Raw genomic sequence first — 16562 nt, 5'->3', positions numbered from 1 at the left:
CTCAGAGGCGGCCCCTCCCCCGGCAGCGGCCTCGGGACGGCGGCGGCGGCAGCGCCCCTTGTTTGCGCGACCGGACGCCGCTCCGCGCATGCGCGGCCCCGCCCCCCCACGCATGCGCAAAGGCAGCGTACGCTCCTCCCCCCCCCCATTCTCCTGACGTCACTCTCCGCGGTGACGCGACTGCTACTACGTCACTCGTCACCACGGAGCGGGGAGTCAAAGGCGGCGGGGAGGGTTTAGGCCGCGCGGCCTCGTCTTGCTTGGGAATTACTGCTAAATTAATCAAACCGGGCTGTTCTGCCAAAGCAACAGCTGCGGCGCCGTGACAGTTAATGGTGCAGAGTTTGGCCCCCGGCGATGTCACCACAGCACATTTTTAGGCCTTTTCTCCGTTTGAAACCGCATTTATTCGGGCCGTGGCTATACAGAGATCACCACCGTTTCCTCTGATTCCCCACACGGATCGTTCTCCTCCCAGTGCGGCGTCCCGGATGGCCAGGAGTGTGACTTCCGAAGCGTTTTTACCCGATTTCCAGATGTTTTTGCAGCGGGACCTGAAGAAAGGCTGTTCTGAGGAGGGAGGTGGTGGCAGCAGGTGCCCAGGGGGCCCGACGGCGCTGGGGCTTCGTGCTGACAGCTCCCCGGAGTGCCATGTCCTTTATCCGGCTCTGAAATGCCCTCTTTCATCTCCATCGCACGAGCGAGCATGTAACTGACCTTCCTCTGATGAGCCAGAGCCTCCTCTTTGTCATTGACCTGGGTATTTATTTAAAAAAAATAATAATAAAAAAATCCTTATCTTTGTTTATCCAAGGGTGGGTTTGAGGATCACAGAATCTTCTAGGTTGGTAGGGACCTTAAAGATCATCTTGTCCATCAACCTAACTTTGACAGAAATAAACACCCACACAACAAACAAAAAGCAACACCATCACTAAACCATACTTCCCTGCACTATATCAACCTGTCTTTTGAACACCTCCAGGGATGGTGCCTCAACCACCTCCCTGGGCAGCCCATTCCAATGCCTGATAACCCTTTCAGTGAAAAAATTTTTCCTAATATCCAGCCTGAACTCCCCTGGTGTAACTTGAGGCCATTTCCTCTCGTCCTGTCATCTGTGACTTGAGAGAAGAGACCGACCCCCACCTCCCTACACCCTCCTTTCAGGTAGTTGTAGAGAGCAATAAGGTCTCCCCTCAGCCTCCTCTTCTCCAGGCTGAATAACCCCAGCTCCCTCAGCCTCTCTTCATAAGACTTGTGCTCTAGACCCCTCACCATCTTTGTCGCCCTTCTCTGGACCCGCTCCAGCACCTCAATGTCTTTTTTATGGTAGGGAGCCCAAAACTGGGCACAGTACTTGAGGTGGGGCCATGATGAAGGGGGATGATGAAGCCGAACTCTCCCAGTGACAGGACGAGGGGCAACGGGCACAAGCTGGAACATGGGAAGTTCCACTGAAATATGAGGAAGAACTTCTTTCCGGTGAGGGTGCCAGAGCCCTGGAACAGGCTGCCCAGGGAGGGTGTGGAGTCCCCTTCTCTGGAGATCTTCAAGACCCACCTGGATGCAGTCCTGAGTGATGTGCTCTGGGCAATCCTGCTTTACCAGGAGAGTTGGACTAAATGATCTCTAAAGATCCTTTCCAACTCTGACAATTCCGTGATTCCATAAAATAAATTTATCGGCTAAGAACGGGGCAGCCTACATAAATCCACAGTTACATTCGCTCCCCTCAGGACCCACGACAAACAACTTAAAAATACTAACCAAATCTATTAACATCTTCAGGATCTCATGAGGATTATCCAGCTCCTCAACTTTCCTGCAGTCCCCATCTGATGAGAGCAGGCCGGACAGTTTCTGTCCCAGACTGTTCTTGTTCCCTTGTAGCTTGACACGTCCTAAGGAAAACAAAAGTAGGTGAACTTTGGAACTTAGGAAGAGAAAAACTACTTTGGGGTAAGACTGGATTCCGAACAAGCTCCTCTAAAAAGTCAATACAAGCTACACCTTCTCCTGCTGTACATAACACAGCAGCACCATCCTTAGACCTTTCATCGTGTATATGGGCAAACTGAAAATAAAATACTTTTTGCCGTATGCAAAATACACTTTAACACTCCACTTAACAATAATTTGTGGCAATTTGTTTTTGAACAGTAGGTAGCCTGAAAAAAAAGGGGTTTTGACACAAGCTGTTGTAAAGTATCTAAGATTTCTAAAAAGATTAACAGGCATTAAAATTATGAAACATATGTTCCAGAGGTGGGAAACCATGACATTGGTGTAGGGGAAACAAATACTCGAGACGTGTGGTGTTTTAGTATTACATCCTGAGGCTGGTCAAAGAATCTAGAAGACCCACCAAGATACTAAGTCTAGCACCTCCAGGTCAATGGGTAACACCAATGTACCTTGAACTGCTGTTCCTAAATTCTGTGATGGTTTTTACCATGACATAAGCACTTAAATACCTCTCCCTATCCTTAAGGAAGAAAAGGGTAATAAGCATTCTTCCTCTTTTAGAGTGCTTTGTAACTCAAGGACGACCATGTGAAGTATAAGAAGAGTAAAAATACTGATGTAGGTACACATACATAATAAGAAGCTGTACTGTGTTTAGTATTTCAATGAAAACTCAGTGTGTATTTTTTGCATTCTTCCTCCTTCCCTAACTCTTACATAGAGATCATCTGAAGGAAACAAGCACATTAAATTGCTGATAGCCTCTAAGATGACCAGGCTAAACTTGTCAGATGTTAGGGTTTTTGTGCTGTTTTCATAATAAACATCTTTTAATGTCCACAATGTTATTGTCATCCTGGAGAACAGCTTATTTATTCTAGCATGTTTTTACTCAGATAATACAGTTCATGATTGTGTAATAAAAAAGGACCACATTAAAATCCCAGACTAGCCTAGCTCCAATGTCTTACAGTAGTATTTACATATTCCATGTATACACAGACACCCTACCCTACACATGCAAAGCTTCCAGTGGAAACTCTTCAACTACATTATACACTATTTAAAGTATTTAGAGTCTTGACATAACTTTTTTTTTTTTCACTCTACAAAAGCCTCCGTTAGCAATTAAACCACAACCATACATTTAATACAGTAAGGTCTGCCCATGCCACTTGTCAGCTAACTTCATTTCCATTCAACCATTCAGGTACATAGCATGCCCAGTTACCATCATCTTTCAGACGTCTCCAGTTCATAAATTTCGTTTCCTTCTTAATCTTTATCACTTCTGTAAGCCTCAGGGCTTGGTCTTTTCTTTGCATTAGCTGCTGCTCAAATGCAATTCTGAAGGCGTCTGCCATTACGTATGCTTCATCTTTACTCTTCTTCAGATTTTCAAGCTGGTTTTAATTCAGAGAAAATTTAAAGTGTATTAAGCAACTTGGAAGCCATAGCAAGATTTGAAATGTGTATTGAGAGACAGACCAAAGCCATTAACACAGACAACTTTTAAATAAATAAAAAAGAAGTAGTAGAAACCAAACTAAGTCCCTTCTTGCCACATTAAGAAATGCATTTTGAAATGTGTATTGAAGTCCTTACCCCTGCTTTTCTCTGCATGCACACCCCACCACCCATCTACACAGACAAGCTGCCAGCAGAGCCTATTTATCCCTGCACATGCAGAAGATCTTGAGGAGCACATTAATGTCCCATGCTGGTTGGGCCAGCAGCAGAAGGACCAAAAGAATGTCAGGGATAATAACTTTGGCTCAAAAAGGACATGACTACCTATTTTCAAAATCAGTAAGTCAGCTGGAACTTCTGCATGAGGGTGGCTGACATGTTTGCAGAGTCAAATATAAGTTTGGAAAAAAAATTTCCATCTAAAAGTATGGAATTTCACTAAATTAAAAACCTTAAGAGCCTGAAAATCACATTATTGATGTAAAGGTGATAGAATCATAGAATCATTCAGGTTGGAAAAGGCCCTTGGGATCATTGAGTCCAACCGTCTACCCTACTCTACAAAGTCCTCCCCTACACCACATCCCCCAACACCACATCTAAACAACTCTTAAACTCATCCAAGGATGGTGCTCAACCACCTCCCTGGGCAGCCTATTCCAGTGTCTGACCACTGTCTGATGTAAATACAGAATTTTCAGCAAGATCAGCTTCCTGACCTATCTGGGTGAGCAGGCTTGTGGTTGCTGATGTCAACGTGAGGGAAGGGTGGAACACACTGTCAGGAAGGAAGGGAAAGAGGAATCATCCCCACCAGTGGTAGTCCACTCTCACTCACACTGCGTGTTCACATTTACAGAGTGTATACATACTTTTAGATTAAAAGTACGTGTGGAAGAAAAAAGAATGAGAAAGAATTGGGTTTTTTTTCACTAGTAAATCTGATTGGTATCATAACGACAGTTTTATGTCAGCAAAACTTAGAGCATTACAAGCACTACAAACAAACATTACATTATTTCTGTGAAGTTTTCTTGATTTAAGAGACGTTAGTTTGTGTAAGCTTCAGCAGAGTGCCTCTGGCTGTATTTGGTTTTGAGCAGAAGCATCCCTCTGCTTGCTGGTATCTAAGCCCAGCCACATTTACCTCTTGCTTGAGATGAAGCAGTTGCTTTCGTGTTACAGCTGCCATTTTTGCACAGGGACAAGGCTGCCCCCCAGAAGTATTGCAGGTGCAGGCTCCAAGAACAGCCAGCTTGAAGTCAAAAACAAAACACCAGTTAAATACTGTATCTCCATACACAACGCAATCCAAGAGATGCCGGATTGGGTTTTTTTCTCACTCAAAGCAATAGGCATACGAGTTAAGAACTAAGGTATTAAGAAGGAAAAAATAAGCATGCTGGCTTCAGAAAAATAGCCCGATGCTCCTTCTGTCTATTCTTTCTCTGCAAGATAGGAATCACGAGGCAAGACAAATTTAAAAAAGTGATTAACAGGCATGCAGGGGCATACTGTCATTCGCTAAAAATTAGCCCAAAGAAACACTTAAATAATCAGTAAGCAAAATTTATCTAGAAATTTTGAATATAAGCATATCTTCCAACCAGCCATTTTGAAAAACATGGAAGTCATACTTACTTCAAGACCTGTAAAATCTGTAATGTCGCTTTTATTCAAGGCCATGTTTTCCTGAACAACCTTCTGTTGTTTCACATCCAGCATGGCAAGAAATTCCAAGCACTGCTGATTCAGGACTACGAAATAAAACAAGAAAAGCGATTAAGAAGTTTGATGCTCTGATTTCTTAATTTCTGGGTTTAACCAAACCCAACTTAAATGATTCTGTAGTATAAGCATCAGTTTGGGAATGGGATGACACAATGTAGATCTAGGGACTCAGATTCCAGTTATCTTTTCTTCTGTGTTCTCCTAGAGGCAATAACCCCCTTGCAGAGATACCATCTCATATATTACTCTCCCTCAGTACGACGGGCTCATCTCTTTGCATGCTTACAACTAAGGCAGCTGGTCATACATGCTGACATGATGTATGTCAGCTATTTTAAAGCTTTTTGGAAACCAAAGATAAAGGAAAGGTGCTTGAGCCATGATGCCTGCACAATCTGCACTGGAAAACCTTCACTATATATGCATATGAGGTGTTCAGCAGACAGGCTGAACACCTCAAAGTTTGTGCTATGGGAATCTTTAAGAGGGTATAGTATAAAAGAACAATCTCTGACACAGATTGCCATTGTAGAAACACTTGGTGGCCCCCCTGGCTGTTGTTGCTGTGTTCCAGAACACAACCAGGAGCATGGACCAGTTGTTTCTCTCCACGCCCAAGGTGTCACCACGCCAGTGAGATAAGATAGGTATATTTCTTCCACACCTGGTCTACTCTTTCAGCTAGACATACCTGAATTTTCCTTTCATTTAATGGGATTTTTTTCAGTTCAAGTGACAGTGTGAGAAGAAAAACAAACACAAAACTCTGTTTAAAGAAGGTATCTGCATATCCACTAATATCAGATGCCAGTAACAAGAGACTTATCCCAACAGAAAGCTTCCTTCATAGCCAGATCTTGAATTATTCCTGAGAAACAGTATGGGAAGAGGAATAGCTGTTGATGACTTACTTGCATTTTCAGCTTTAAGAGTTTTAACTTCTTCTGTTCTCAGTTTCAATGCTTCCTTAAGAGCTGCATTTTCACAATATATCCTGCAGAAGTTAGAACAAGTCTCTGTAATCTTTTTTTTTTAAAAAAACAATTTAAATGCGCACTCAAATGAAAAAAAAATTAGCCTGTTAAAACACTGTATTAAAATACTGTAGTATTTTAATTTGCTGAAATATTACTGATAAGATAGAAGGAAAAAATCAACACTGAATAGAGTTGAGTATTCGATTTGACGAGATATCCATGCAACATTATGCAAGCAGTTTCCTCATTTGGAAATTTTTTTATGGAAAAGATTGTAAGATTTTTCCTGTAACAGTATCTATACCAATAATAAGTAGTATGCTGTTAGATCCAAATCCACTAGCCAGGGGCCAATAAGCAACCTAAAGCTTCTCCTGACTCTCTGAAGGAAGTTCTGTGTGTGGGCTTGGTCTGCCTGGCACAAAACCATGGCTAAGGAAGCAGCCTTCACCAGGCTTGGCTTCTGTGGAGTCACTCCTCGCTGTCCAGGCTGCAGGTGGCTCTGCAGCCAGCAAAACCCAGAATCTCTGCGCTCATAGAGAGGTTTCTCTGCAGCCCAGGTAGCGTGCACTGTTCAAACAGACTCGCCTTATTCACGAGACCACACCCTCACACAACCAATTTAAACGTGTCCAAATATGTTCAAGTGAATGTTAAGAAAAACAAAATTGAAAAAAAAAAATAAATCATTCATGTGGAAGCAGAGGGTGCCAACAACTTCAGAGTTTAACAAGAGGTGAATTCAAGAAGTTTCTACGTTACCAGTAGAAACTCAAATAAATTTGCAATTATGAAACCTCTGGAACGCTTGCTAGAAACACTTTACTTCCTTGAAAGAACAAAATTGTTATTGGACATGTGACAACATAGCCCTGGTCTTACATTTTAGAAAGTAAACTTCCTGTAGTCTTAACGCTGTTCTCAAGAACAGCTGCACTTTCAAGCGTTGAAACCTGAGAACATACAATACGCATTTATAATGTGTTTTTCCTTGAAGTATTTAAGTATTTCCTTCTTGAAGTGGCAATCTAAAGTCCTGAATGTTAAAGCAATACAATTTATTTGGTGCATCTCTTCAGCTGTCAGTAAATGCCGCATACTCTAAATTCATGGATTTGTTTAAATAGTAACTTGAATTATTTAAATTGAATAAACAAAGGGAAATACATACTCCTCTCATCCTGCTGACTCAGATATCAGAAAACCTTTTTGCAAAATGAACTGAGCTCATGGCTTGCAGTTTTTGGAAGCCATGTGTCTTGCTTTTAACCGTTAACAGTAGTTTTGCTGCTCCAGACTACCTGGCTACACGTCCAGTCTCCTAAGCCAGAAAAGCCAAAGGGTTTTCAAGACGTATCCATCCCTTGATAAGTATAACTTAGTTAAGAGGCGAACAGGTAAACTTCTGGGTTATTTTTTGGTTCTAAGTTTGAAAAATTTAAATAAAAATCTCTGCTGAAATAATTGTAACTCTGATGGGTGGGCTTCAGCGATATCATTTCTACATTTGAATAAGTGAGCCTGCTGGCCACATTTTTCAAGGTCTGTTATTGCTTTCTTAGTTTAGTGCCTCTGGCATCTTCTGCTTGCCTAACCACACCTGCTCTCCGTCCGGAGTAACTCTTATTTAAACAAAGAACCAGTTGATCAGCCTCTCTTAAAAGCACTCTGTACGTATGCTCATACCTACAATGCAAGAAAATAAAGCAATGATTAACCAGCAAATGGTATTTCCACATGCACACACATACCATTATTTCCTGTGCCTCATTTACATTTAAAGTAAATAAGGACAGCCTGGCTCCAGCTGGCTAACACCATAATGTAACAGGATGAAAATGGAAACTCAGCCCTAGCAAAGCTAGCTTACATATACACCAAAGAATCGAGACTTAATAATTTTAGTAGTTTTAATTGAAAAAATACAAGTGTGACTGGCATGAAAATTGAATTAATCTTTCTAAATCTGGAAGGAAATAAGGAAAACAGAAAAACTCCATAAAACCTGATGCAGCAAACTTGGAACACAGGAAGGATGACATAAAGTGTTCAGTACAATTAAAAAACCCCACAAAGATACACCGTGCAAGTCAAATACCTGTCATATTTTTCTGTCCATGTGTCTTCTATGTTTTTAAATCTATCCTGGTCAAATTCAATTTCCCATTGCAAAATATTTATTTCCTGTGGAAACAAAAAACAAACCTGCAGCAGCTCATCACAAGGCTCCCACTGAGAGGAAGAAGAGGAGCTGCTGGTGCAGATTTTGGCACTGACAGAGATTTAGGTGACCAACGATGAGGACAATCTATGACACCATCAAAAATACATTTGATACAGACAGCAAGAAGTTTCTGCATCACTGATCTGTGCATTCCACACTGTGCATGCACACACATAAGCTTGCAGTGGCTTATGACAAAAACAAACCCAGGCTGACACATTTCCCTGTCCCCTTACTCTTCTGTGGAAAAGTCACATAGGAAGAGAAACAAAGCATAAAACCCAATTTAATGAGGTAGATCAATGCCACCTTCCTCCTCCTCCCCACCTTCCCTCTGAAAATTGTGCACCCATTTCTTACACTCGTTGGGAAGTTCCAGCTTAATAACTAAGAAATAGTGCAACTCGCTATGATTGATTGAAACTCACAACAAAGACCAACTGAAAGTACAGAGAGAACTCTGCTAGCTTGCAGGTGTTATTTGTACACACAATGAAAACATTGAGATCAATGTTTCCTTTCTAGTAAGAAGGAATAAAAATGCTTTAAAAAAACCCAGATCCTGGAACTAATAGCCAATTTGTTACTGATTTAAATAAGCAGTCTGATAGCCCACTATTAATAGCAATGAATGATGTTTTTGCACAGGTGTGAAGGAAACACGCACCCTTACCTTTTCTAAAGTTCTCTTTTCTTCCTCAGTTTTTTGAAGCATTGCTTTTGTATGACTAGTGGCTTTATCAAGTACTGCCTGCAAAAAAGAAAAAAGTACACTCTGTCAAACCCTGTTATTAAATTTACTAAATTTGGCTTTAGACAAATTTTCAGTTTTACGTCAAGAGAAATTCATATTCTTAAACAGGAGTGAGCAGAACTACAAACACTAGCAACTTGCTTTTACGTCCCAGTGGTTTCTAATTTCAAGTCACTAAATAGCCACATTGCATAATGAAGTTGTGCTTCAATCCCGTAATTTTTTCTATTGAAAAACGTAGCGTCATTTAAAATGAGATATCTTCTTTAGGGCTTGTCCACAAAATCAGCTCTTAAAAAAACTGGTTACAGCATACTTATACTTTGATCCAGGTGTAACTTACTAAGAACATCTGAGGGTATATACTGCAGAACTTACAAATGGATTATGCAAGTAGGCTAAAAAGCAGGAAGTGATTTCAACATAATTAATTGTGATAATGAAAAAAAATATTACAAACTGTGAACAAAAGACTGACGTAACATTTAACGCATACTGTCCTCTAAGACAACAGATGGAGTAGTCAACTGAAAATATCTATGCTTTGCAGCAGAATTTCAAGCAGTGGCAAAACCTGTAATTTAAAGGACTGGAAAGGTGGTCATATTTTTGTAAGTTAAAATAGCTAAATCTTCAAAGATCCTCAAAGACAAAATTATGAGAATTTTGTACAACAGTAAAGTCTTCTTAAGTAACTGCAATGGTTCCATGCAGAAAAAGCAGTAAATTGTTGAAGCTGAGTCTGTAGACACTTGCAGACTCAATGCTCTAAATTATAGCCCTGGGAAGAACTTATGGTTTGGGGAGTTTTGATGAGGAGTGACAGGAAGATCTCTTCTCTCTTCTTTCCTTTACCACTAGGTACCGAAATGATTTCTGAGCAACTCCTACCATGCTCTGCAGAATTCTTAGGGCTTCATCTTTTCCTTCAAGCTGTCTTTGTGCCGCTTCAAGCTCAACTTTCAACATTTCAACTTCCTGAAGCAAAATAAAATAGGTACACTGAATAAAAGCCAAGCTAATCCTGTTAAAACTCAACTGTAACAGCAATGTAAATTTGCCCTCTTCAGAAAACAAATATGATTCTTCTCTGACTAACAGCTTGCTTGCGATGAAGAAATGTTAACAGTGCATGTTAGCACAAAATCCTTAAAGAAGAATAATTATTCTTTCTGTTCTCTTCAAGTGTGTTTGGAAAATAAACCTCCAGATACTGTAGTTCTTCCTTGCTAAAGAAGTTGTATATACCCACGCAGGTCTGGAGCTTTAAAATAAGTAAGGAAAACAGACTAGCAGATATACATCCATGCAAATACATGCAGCAGATACAAAAGAGAGTATTACAAATACACACTAAAATATAAATGATACCTTAATATAATGTACTATATATTATACAAAATATCCATACTCTATAGCACAGACACCACATTAGGATTGTTAGATGAAAACCATTACCTGTCCAGAACAAAAGAACAACAACAGCAAAACAGATGCCTGCTCCAGGTGCATCCCAATCACCTCTTTATGCAACATTTTCCCCTTCAGAATAAAAGCAGTTTTTCAATTTCCAGGTGTTAGAAGAAAATTTACTGCTCTGTATACTTCTCTTTCCTTAACCCTCATGCGGGTCACTCAGTTGCTCACTTGTGGTCATACAAAACTTTCTTCATTGCTCTTCCCAGCTGTCGATACAGAAACTGTATCTGGGAGCAGTGGCAAATTATCAGCTTTGCCTAATTGATAGGGAGTGAGGTTCCTTGACATTTTAACTTGCTGCACACCGAAGGCTCTTCACGCTAAGAGAGCATGTAAATGACCTACCACGAGCTACCCTGAGGTTAAAGAACACAACAGAGTGCAGATGAAGTGTGCGTTTCCACAGCTGAGATCATCCTCCTATTTCTGGCTGGCCTGATGCCAACACATCAACACATTTAGCCACATAAAGTTAAAATGTAGCGGTTAACTACCTTTCCACAAAAATGCAGTCAAAATGCAATGACTCTTCCGTTTACAGTTCAGATTTTCAGGCCCAAAGCTTATTTTGAAAAAAACCACAAAACCTGCCAGAAAAGGAGTACAATCCTTTTATTATTCTCGACATCTTTAAGAATACTCCCCTGTCGTGGAGTATGAAAATCCAGAGTATAAACTGCATCTCACACTGCGATTTCCTGGCATGAAATTTAATGAGATTTCCAATGCTCTAATTTCAAAAACCTGAACCCATCCAAGATTCTGGACATGCTGAGATTTTCACACTGCTTCATTTTGCTAAATTACAAAGAGATGCAGATTTCAAGAGCAGCTCTCTTGCACTCTTGGCACAGTTACTAACCTCTAGAGCCTCCCGAAGTTGTTGCTTTAGCTCTTCATTTGACACTTCAGTATTAGATTCTGTAAGATTGACAGGAGATAGTAAAAGATGAGATGCTAAAATATTTACAAAAGAAAACATGAGAATTTGCTTTACTCTGAAAACAGGTAGTGTGTGGAGGTGAATTTTCATCTTTGTGGGTTTTTTTTTTCTTCTGGAACTAATACACAGACTTAAGAAATACATAAATACTAAGCTCAAACACACTGAACCACAGCTAATGAAGTGAAATTTGAAAAAAAGATCAGAGACCTAAAATAAGGACAATTATTTTAGAATTTCCTTTAAAAACAACACAAGAAAATTGCTGTCTTGATTGAAAAAATAATTTCATGTTTCTTTTTAGACAGCAACTTTCCAACAACCAACCTAAACACAACAGTAGCTGGCAGTATTTAGAAGTAGGGGCAGTTTTCAAGAGACGAAGCTCAAGTATGGTGGTCACAAGATCCAATATTCCTTTTCTTATTATTTGTTTTTCTTAAATTCAGCCTTGCAGAGAGATGTTAAGATGCAGCATCCTACGAAATCCAAGTGCTGTGTGAAAGACCTAGATATTTCCCATCATACAGAGACCAGCCAAAGGACAGTGAAACCGAGAGGAATTACTGCTGCTCTCGCAACATCTCACCAAAGATGCTGAAACCAATAATGACGTGGCTTTGCTTACTGCAGCCAGAATACTTGAAATGGCTAAAAATATAAGGCAAAGTGTCTGAAGTATAATGAACAGTGCTACCTATACTTGATGTTACTCACAGCAGTGTTGTCTTCACAAAGAAAAATAATGAACACTGGGAGAACAGAGATGTGCAGGTTCTAAAAACAACTTCTTAACCTTAAAAGTAAGGCCGTTCACAAATTTCAACTAAATAGCAAACAGGATTTTGAATATTTAGCTATAAGTTTTAGATGCAATCTCTAGGAAGACAGATTTAAACAAACCAGGAATGCAAGCAATTCCATTCAATTTCATGCACGTATTTAGAGAAGAACAACACATGGGATCATAGAATTGTCTAGGTTGGAAGGGACCTTTTCAGATCATCGTGGCCAACCATCGACCTAGCACTGATAAAACCACCACTAAACCATGTCCCCCAGCACCACCTCTGCCTTTTAAACACCTCCAGGGATGGTGATTCCACCACTTACTTCCCTGGGCAGCCTGTTCCAGCAGTGGACGCAGGATGCTTTCTGCTAAACACCAAACCAAGTGTTTTAAAAACGGTCATTTTACACTAAGAAGGGCTGCAGCCTCATTCATTGAAAACCAGTTCTGCTGCAAAATGTTTCAGGAGGAAGATCTGGGTACAGAATACTCCTTCTGCTTCCTCAGTGGCGTTGAGCATCCCCTTGAGCGACCGGAGCAGTGGCCACCCTGCCGGGCTCCCAATACACACGCAGGTTTCTTGGAATCCTTCAGGGATTTCTGAGGCAAACGGTTTGAATTGAACTTGGTGGCACCTGGTGAAGCAGCTGAACCACGAGGCAGCTCTGCTACACCGAGATTTTTCTCACAGTGAGTAATTAACTTCCAAATTACTCTTACCACCGCTATTCTGTCGGGTCGAACCAGCCCCAGGTTTTCGGGATGATCCATCGTAAAGACTGTTCCGTTTTGGACCGGGAAGAGCAGCGGCATCACTTTCTTCCCCTCTCTTTGCTGACAAGAGAGAATTACAAACCTTTCCAGATCCTTTCCTAGGTCTAAATGAATAGGAGTTTTGTAAATTTTCCCCTTCGTAAAGAGCTCCAGGTCTCCTCCCGAGTCCGTTTCCCAAGTCCCCACACGTCATGTCATCCTCTTCTGCTTCCTCCATCTTCACCTCCTGGTTTTGTGGAGTTGTTTTTTTTTTTTTTCCCCTCTATTGAGAGCACTTCACTCACTGGCAATGTGAGCGGTGCCTCCCGCGAAACAAGGGTTTTGTCTAGAAAAACAGAAAAACTCCGTAATTAAAGCAGCAAAACAAGATGAAAGTGAAAAATGTGAAGCTGTTGGTGTGTGGCCGCTTCCAATAGGGGTTTGCTCTGCCAGAAAACACCGCTCTTACTGCACAGCAGAGCAGTAAAGATTAAATATATATATATATAATTAAAAAAAATAATAAATCAACAAAAACATTAAAGTGAAACCTCTGGCTGCGGATGCATCTGCTGGCGGGAAGGAAGGGGGGTGGCGGTGGGAGCGCCTCGGAGACCACCCCCCGTCCTTCCCCCGTGATATTCCCAGGTTCCTGCCCCCTCTTCCCGGTCCCTCCCGCAGCCGGAGCCCCCGACCCACCTGCCCGCCCGGCTCTCGGCGCCGCTGGTCCCGGTCCCGCCCCGGGGCGGGCGGGAGCAGCGCGTCCCGCCGCCGGAACGCCATCCCACAGCTCCCCGGGAGGCTGGAAATAGAATTTTCCAAGCAAATAATAAAAAAAACCAACAGTTTTACTATTCAAACCCGTGTATGTAAAAAGTTTATTAAGCAAGCGCTTTCTACGGAATCCTGACAAATGATGTATTTCCTTGGTACTCTTAGAGTGACAAATATACAAATGTGTTCCACGATTGGATGGGTGAAGGAGAGTATTAAGAGAAAAAAAGGAGGAAAAAAGCTTATTGCTTAATATTCTACACCAGTGTAAATAGAGTCAATGTTTCTTGACATCATAATTCCAAAAATTCAGTATAATAATTCTAAAATACCTCTTATCACGTCAATTCTCTTCGTTTCAAAATAAAGCACCCTCCTTAAACTATACCACACTCCCCTCACTCTACACTCCCCCCACATATTCAGGAATACAGGGGAGTACAGCCAGTTTTAGTCTAAAAATTCAGGAAGAGATGAACTCCTTTTCAGGACACTGTTTTAGCCTTTAGAAATCAAAAGTGCCTCAACTGCCACCAGTTACCAGGATTGCACACTTTTCCTGTGGCGGCAAGGTTTGGTTGTAATTGTAAGCTCCAAAAAATTCTTAATTACTGAACCGAGTTCCTGCTGCAAAGGTCAGCTGTGTCATTTTCATCCTTTCATTCGCTGATGATTTTCCACTGTGTCAGTTCTCCTGCGTGTCTTTGTCCCAGAGTGCTTCAGAAGCTGTTCTAAAGCTTTACAGCCTGGCCATTCTGAACCACCTTCTACTCCCCAACCCTATCAAGTTAGTTAAATTGATTTCAATTTATCGTGCAAGAACAATGTATGTCGTTTATTAAAGCCTCCCACGAAGCGATCCAGCAGAGTTACTTTTTCACCCAGTGTCAGTTGTTGTCCTTCATCCATTGCTCAATCCATTGCATAATCTGATCCAAATTTCTCTCCAGGTCTTCTGGAGTGTTGCTGGGTAGCTGGTGTACAATTTCCTCTCTATATGACGACATTGCTTCCTCGTAAAGCGTCTGAAAAATTTCACACTGAATGTTGTCTTCCAGCTTTTTCCCTTTGTAGCCCCTAGAAAACAAGAGCAGCACCAGGAGAGTCTCAGATATGCAGAGAACTAGAAATGAGTCTATAAAGAATCTACAGTAATTTATACCCTAGAAAAATCTCTGATGAAGCCTCACAACAGTACTTCACTCCTTATTAACTCCAGTGACATACCTGCTTTCAAGTCTGTCATACAGAAATGAATTTTCTGTACGAAGTACAAACACTATATTAAACCACCGCTCAGGGAAAAAATCGCAGCCGTGATAATCAATAATAACTCCACCCTCACTCATTTTATCTTCTAGTTCATCAACCACCTACAAAAGAAACAAAACCAGGTGAATTTATCTGAAATTACAGAAAGTCAAAATACAAAAAATGGTAGGTTTTGATGTGGGACTTACCCTGTCCTCATCCAAAATCGGACAGTCATATTCCTCATCAAAACCTTCATACAGTTCTCCTGCAGCAAAAAGAATTTGTGGAAGCTCATGAAGTAACAGCAGTTATTAGAATTATTTATATCGTTAAGTTTATTTCAGGAGGATGCAACCAAAAGGCAGTGTTGAGAGCAAGGAAGACTTTGCTTACAAATCCATATAAAGTCTATTTATTACTTAATACAAAGTATACTACAGTATACTTAATCACTCAATTCAAATTATACTACAATATATACATATTACATAAATGATTTTTTAAATTCCTGCCTCCAGAAGTATTTCTGTTAAAGCAAATCCCCTGCCTTTTCACTTCATAAGGCATACCTGTGCTAGAAGCATGTTTTTACACAACGCAAAAATTTCTAAAGTACTTTGATGGGCTGTTCCTATGGCCTACCTTCTTTTGCCATGTCACCCACATTAATGTAGGTCATCCCAGTTCTTGAGGCCAGTTCTTTTCCGAGCGTGGTTTTCCCCACACCCGGCGTGCCTGAGGAAAAAACCCCATGTAGAACGGTTAGAGGGGAGCACGTTAAGACATCTTCAAATAACTTTCTAAGGAGCCAAAAAGGAAACTTTTGCCAGCCAAGGATGGTAAGTTCGCACAAGAAAAACAGGGCAAAAAGCTGTATGACAAGAAAAAAACCAAATAGGAACAGCGCCTAGAGATTAAAAACAAAACCCACGAAGAAAACTCACTTTGTTCAACTGTGTTATTCTAACCAGGACAGCGCCAAAGTAAAACCTGCCTCGTTTAAAGGCCCAAACTGACGCGGAGAAGGCCCAGGTTTTCATACAGAGCTACACGGGGACTCGCACCCCAAACCCCCCCCCCGGACTGTGAGGAGAGCTAGGGCCTCCCTCCGCCGCCCCAGCACAGGCCCCGGCCCAGGCCCCGCCCGCACCCCAGGAGCCCCGCCGGGGCCAAGCGGCCCGGGAACCACCGGGAACCACCGGTACCCTGACCCCCCCCCCAAACCCCCCCCCCCGGACTGTGAGGAGAGCTAGGGCCTCCCTCCGCCGCCCCAGCACAGGCCCCGGCCCAGGCCCCGCCCGCACCCCAGGAGCCCCGCCGGGGCCAAGCGGCCCGGGAACCACCGGGAACCACCGGTACCCTCCGGCCCGGAGCAGCCTCGGAGCCCGGCCCCGCCGCCCCGCACCGGTGAGGAGAAGGTTGGGCCGCTTCATGCTGCCCGGCGG

At 41.9% G+C, this 16562-nt stretch overlaps 2 protein-coding genes across 4 annotated transcripts; both read right to left on the bottom strand.

Moving 5' to 3' along the window:
• Positions 1–316: 316 nt before the first annotated feature.
• On the bottom strand, positions 317–13903 carry CCDC125 (coiled-coil domain containing 125). Of its 2 annotated transcripts, none has more exons than XM_014960502.1 (12): positions 13789–13903; positions 13057–13435; positions 11466–11524; positions 10016–10102; positions 9044–9121; positions 8245–8330; positions 6081–6163; positions 5080–5195; positions 4586–4693; positions 3200–3371; positions 1771–1904; positions 317–756 (listed from the first exon to the last, which is right to left on the bottom strand). In XM_014960502.1, the coding sequence occupies exons 2-12, from the start codon at positions 13325–13327 to the stop codon at positions 421–423; spliced, it is 1530 nt and encodes a 509-aa protein (XP_014815988.1). In that variant the 5' UTR covers positions 13328–13435; positions 13789–13903; the 3' UTR covers positions 317–420. The 2 variants fall into 2 exon arrangements, with proteins under 2 accessions (XP_014815988.1, XP_014815989.1); XM_014960503.1 differs by lacking the exon at positions 13789–13903 and adding an exon at positions 13641–13777.
• A 32-nt stretch (positions 13904–13935) lies between these two features.
• AK6 (adenylate kinase 6) lies at positions 13936–16550 on the bottom strand. Of its 2 annotated transcripts, none has more exons than XM_014960524.1 (5): positions 16523–16550; positions 15760–15852; positions 15324–15382; positions 15091–15236; positions 13936–14940 (listed from the first exon to the last, which is right to left on the bottom strand). In XM_014960524.1, exons 1-5 carry the CDS (start codon positions 16548–16550, stop codon positions 14751–14753), a joined length of 516 nt encoding a protein of 171 aa, XP_014816010.1. In that variant the 3' UTR covers positions 13936–14750. The 2 variants fall into 2 exon arrangements, with proteins under 2 accessions (XP_014816010.1, XP_014816011.1); XM_014960525.1 differs by lacking the exon at positions 16523–16550 and adding an exon at positions 16062–16207.
• Between the last annotated feature and the right edge of the window lie 12 nt (positions 16551–16562).

Source organism: Calidris pugnax, unplaced genomic scaffold (genome assembly GCF_001431845.1).
Source record: "Calidris pugnax isolate Ruff unplaced genomic scaffold, ASM143184v1 scaffold326, whole genome shotgun sequence".
In the NCBI taxonomy this organism is placed as follows: Eukaryota; Metazoa; Chordata; class Aves; order Charadriiformes; family Scolopacidae; genus Calidris; species Calidris pugnax.
This window is presented reverse-complemented; position numbering and strand designations above follow the sequence as displayed.

Bases quoted from the DNA above. Each gene is read 5' to 3' on its own strand.
- CCDC125 (XM_014960502.1), bottom strand. From the start codon at position 13,327: ATGGAGGAAGCAGAAGAGGATGACATGACGTGTGGGGACTTGGGAAAC. The intron at 8,331-9,043 runs GTAAGGGTGCGT...TTGTTTCCACAG, and splicing joins AAAAGAGAACTTTAGAAAAG to GAAATAAATATTTTGCAATG. The intron at 6,164-8,244 runs GTATTTGACTTG...TAACTTCTGCAG, and splicing joins TGGACAGAAAAATATGACAG to GATATATTGTGAAAATGCAG.
- AK6 (XM_014960524.1), bottom strand. From the start codon at position 16,550: ATGAAGCGGCCCAACCTTCTCCTCACCG. The intron at 15,383-15,759 runs GTAGGCCATAGG...TTTTTGCTGCAG, and splicing joins GGGTGACATGGCAAAAGAAG to GAGAACTGTATGAAGGTTTT. The intron at 14,941-15,090 runs GTATGTCACTGG...CTTGTTTTCTAG, and splicing joins TATGACAGACTTGAAAGCAG to GGGCTACAAAGGGAAAAAGC.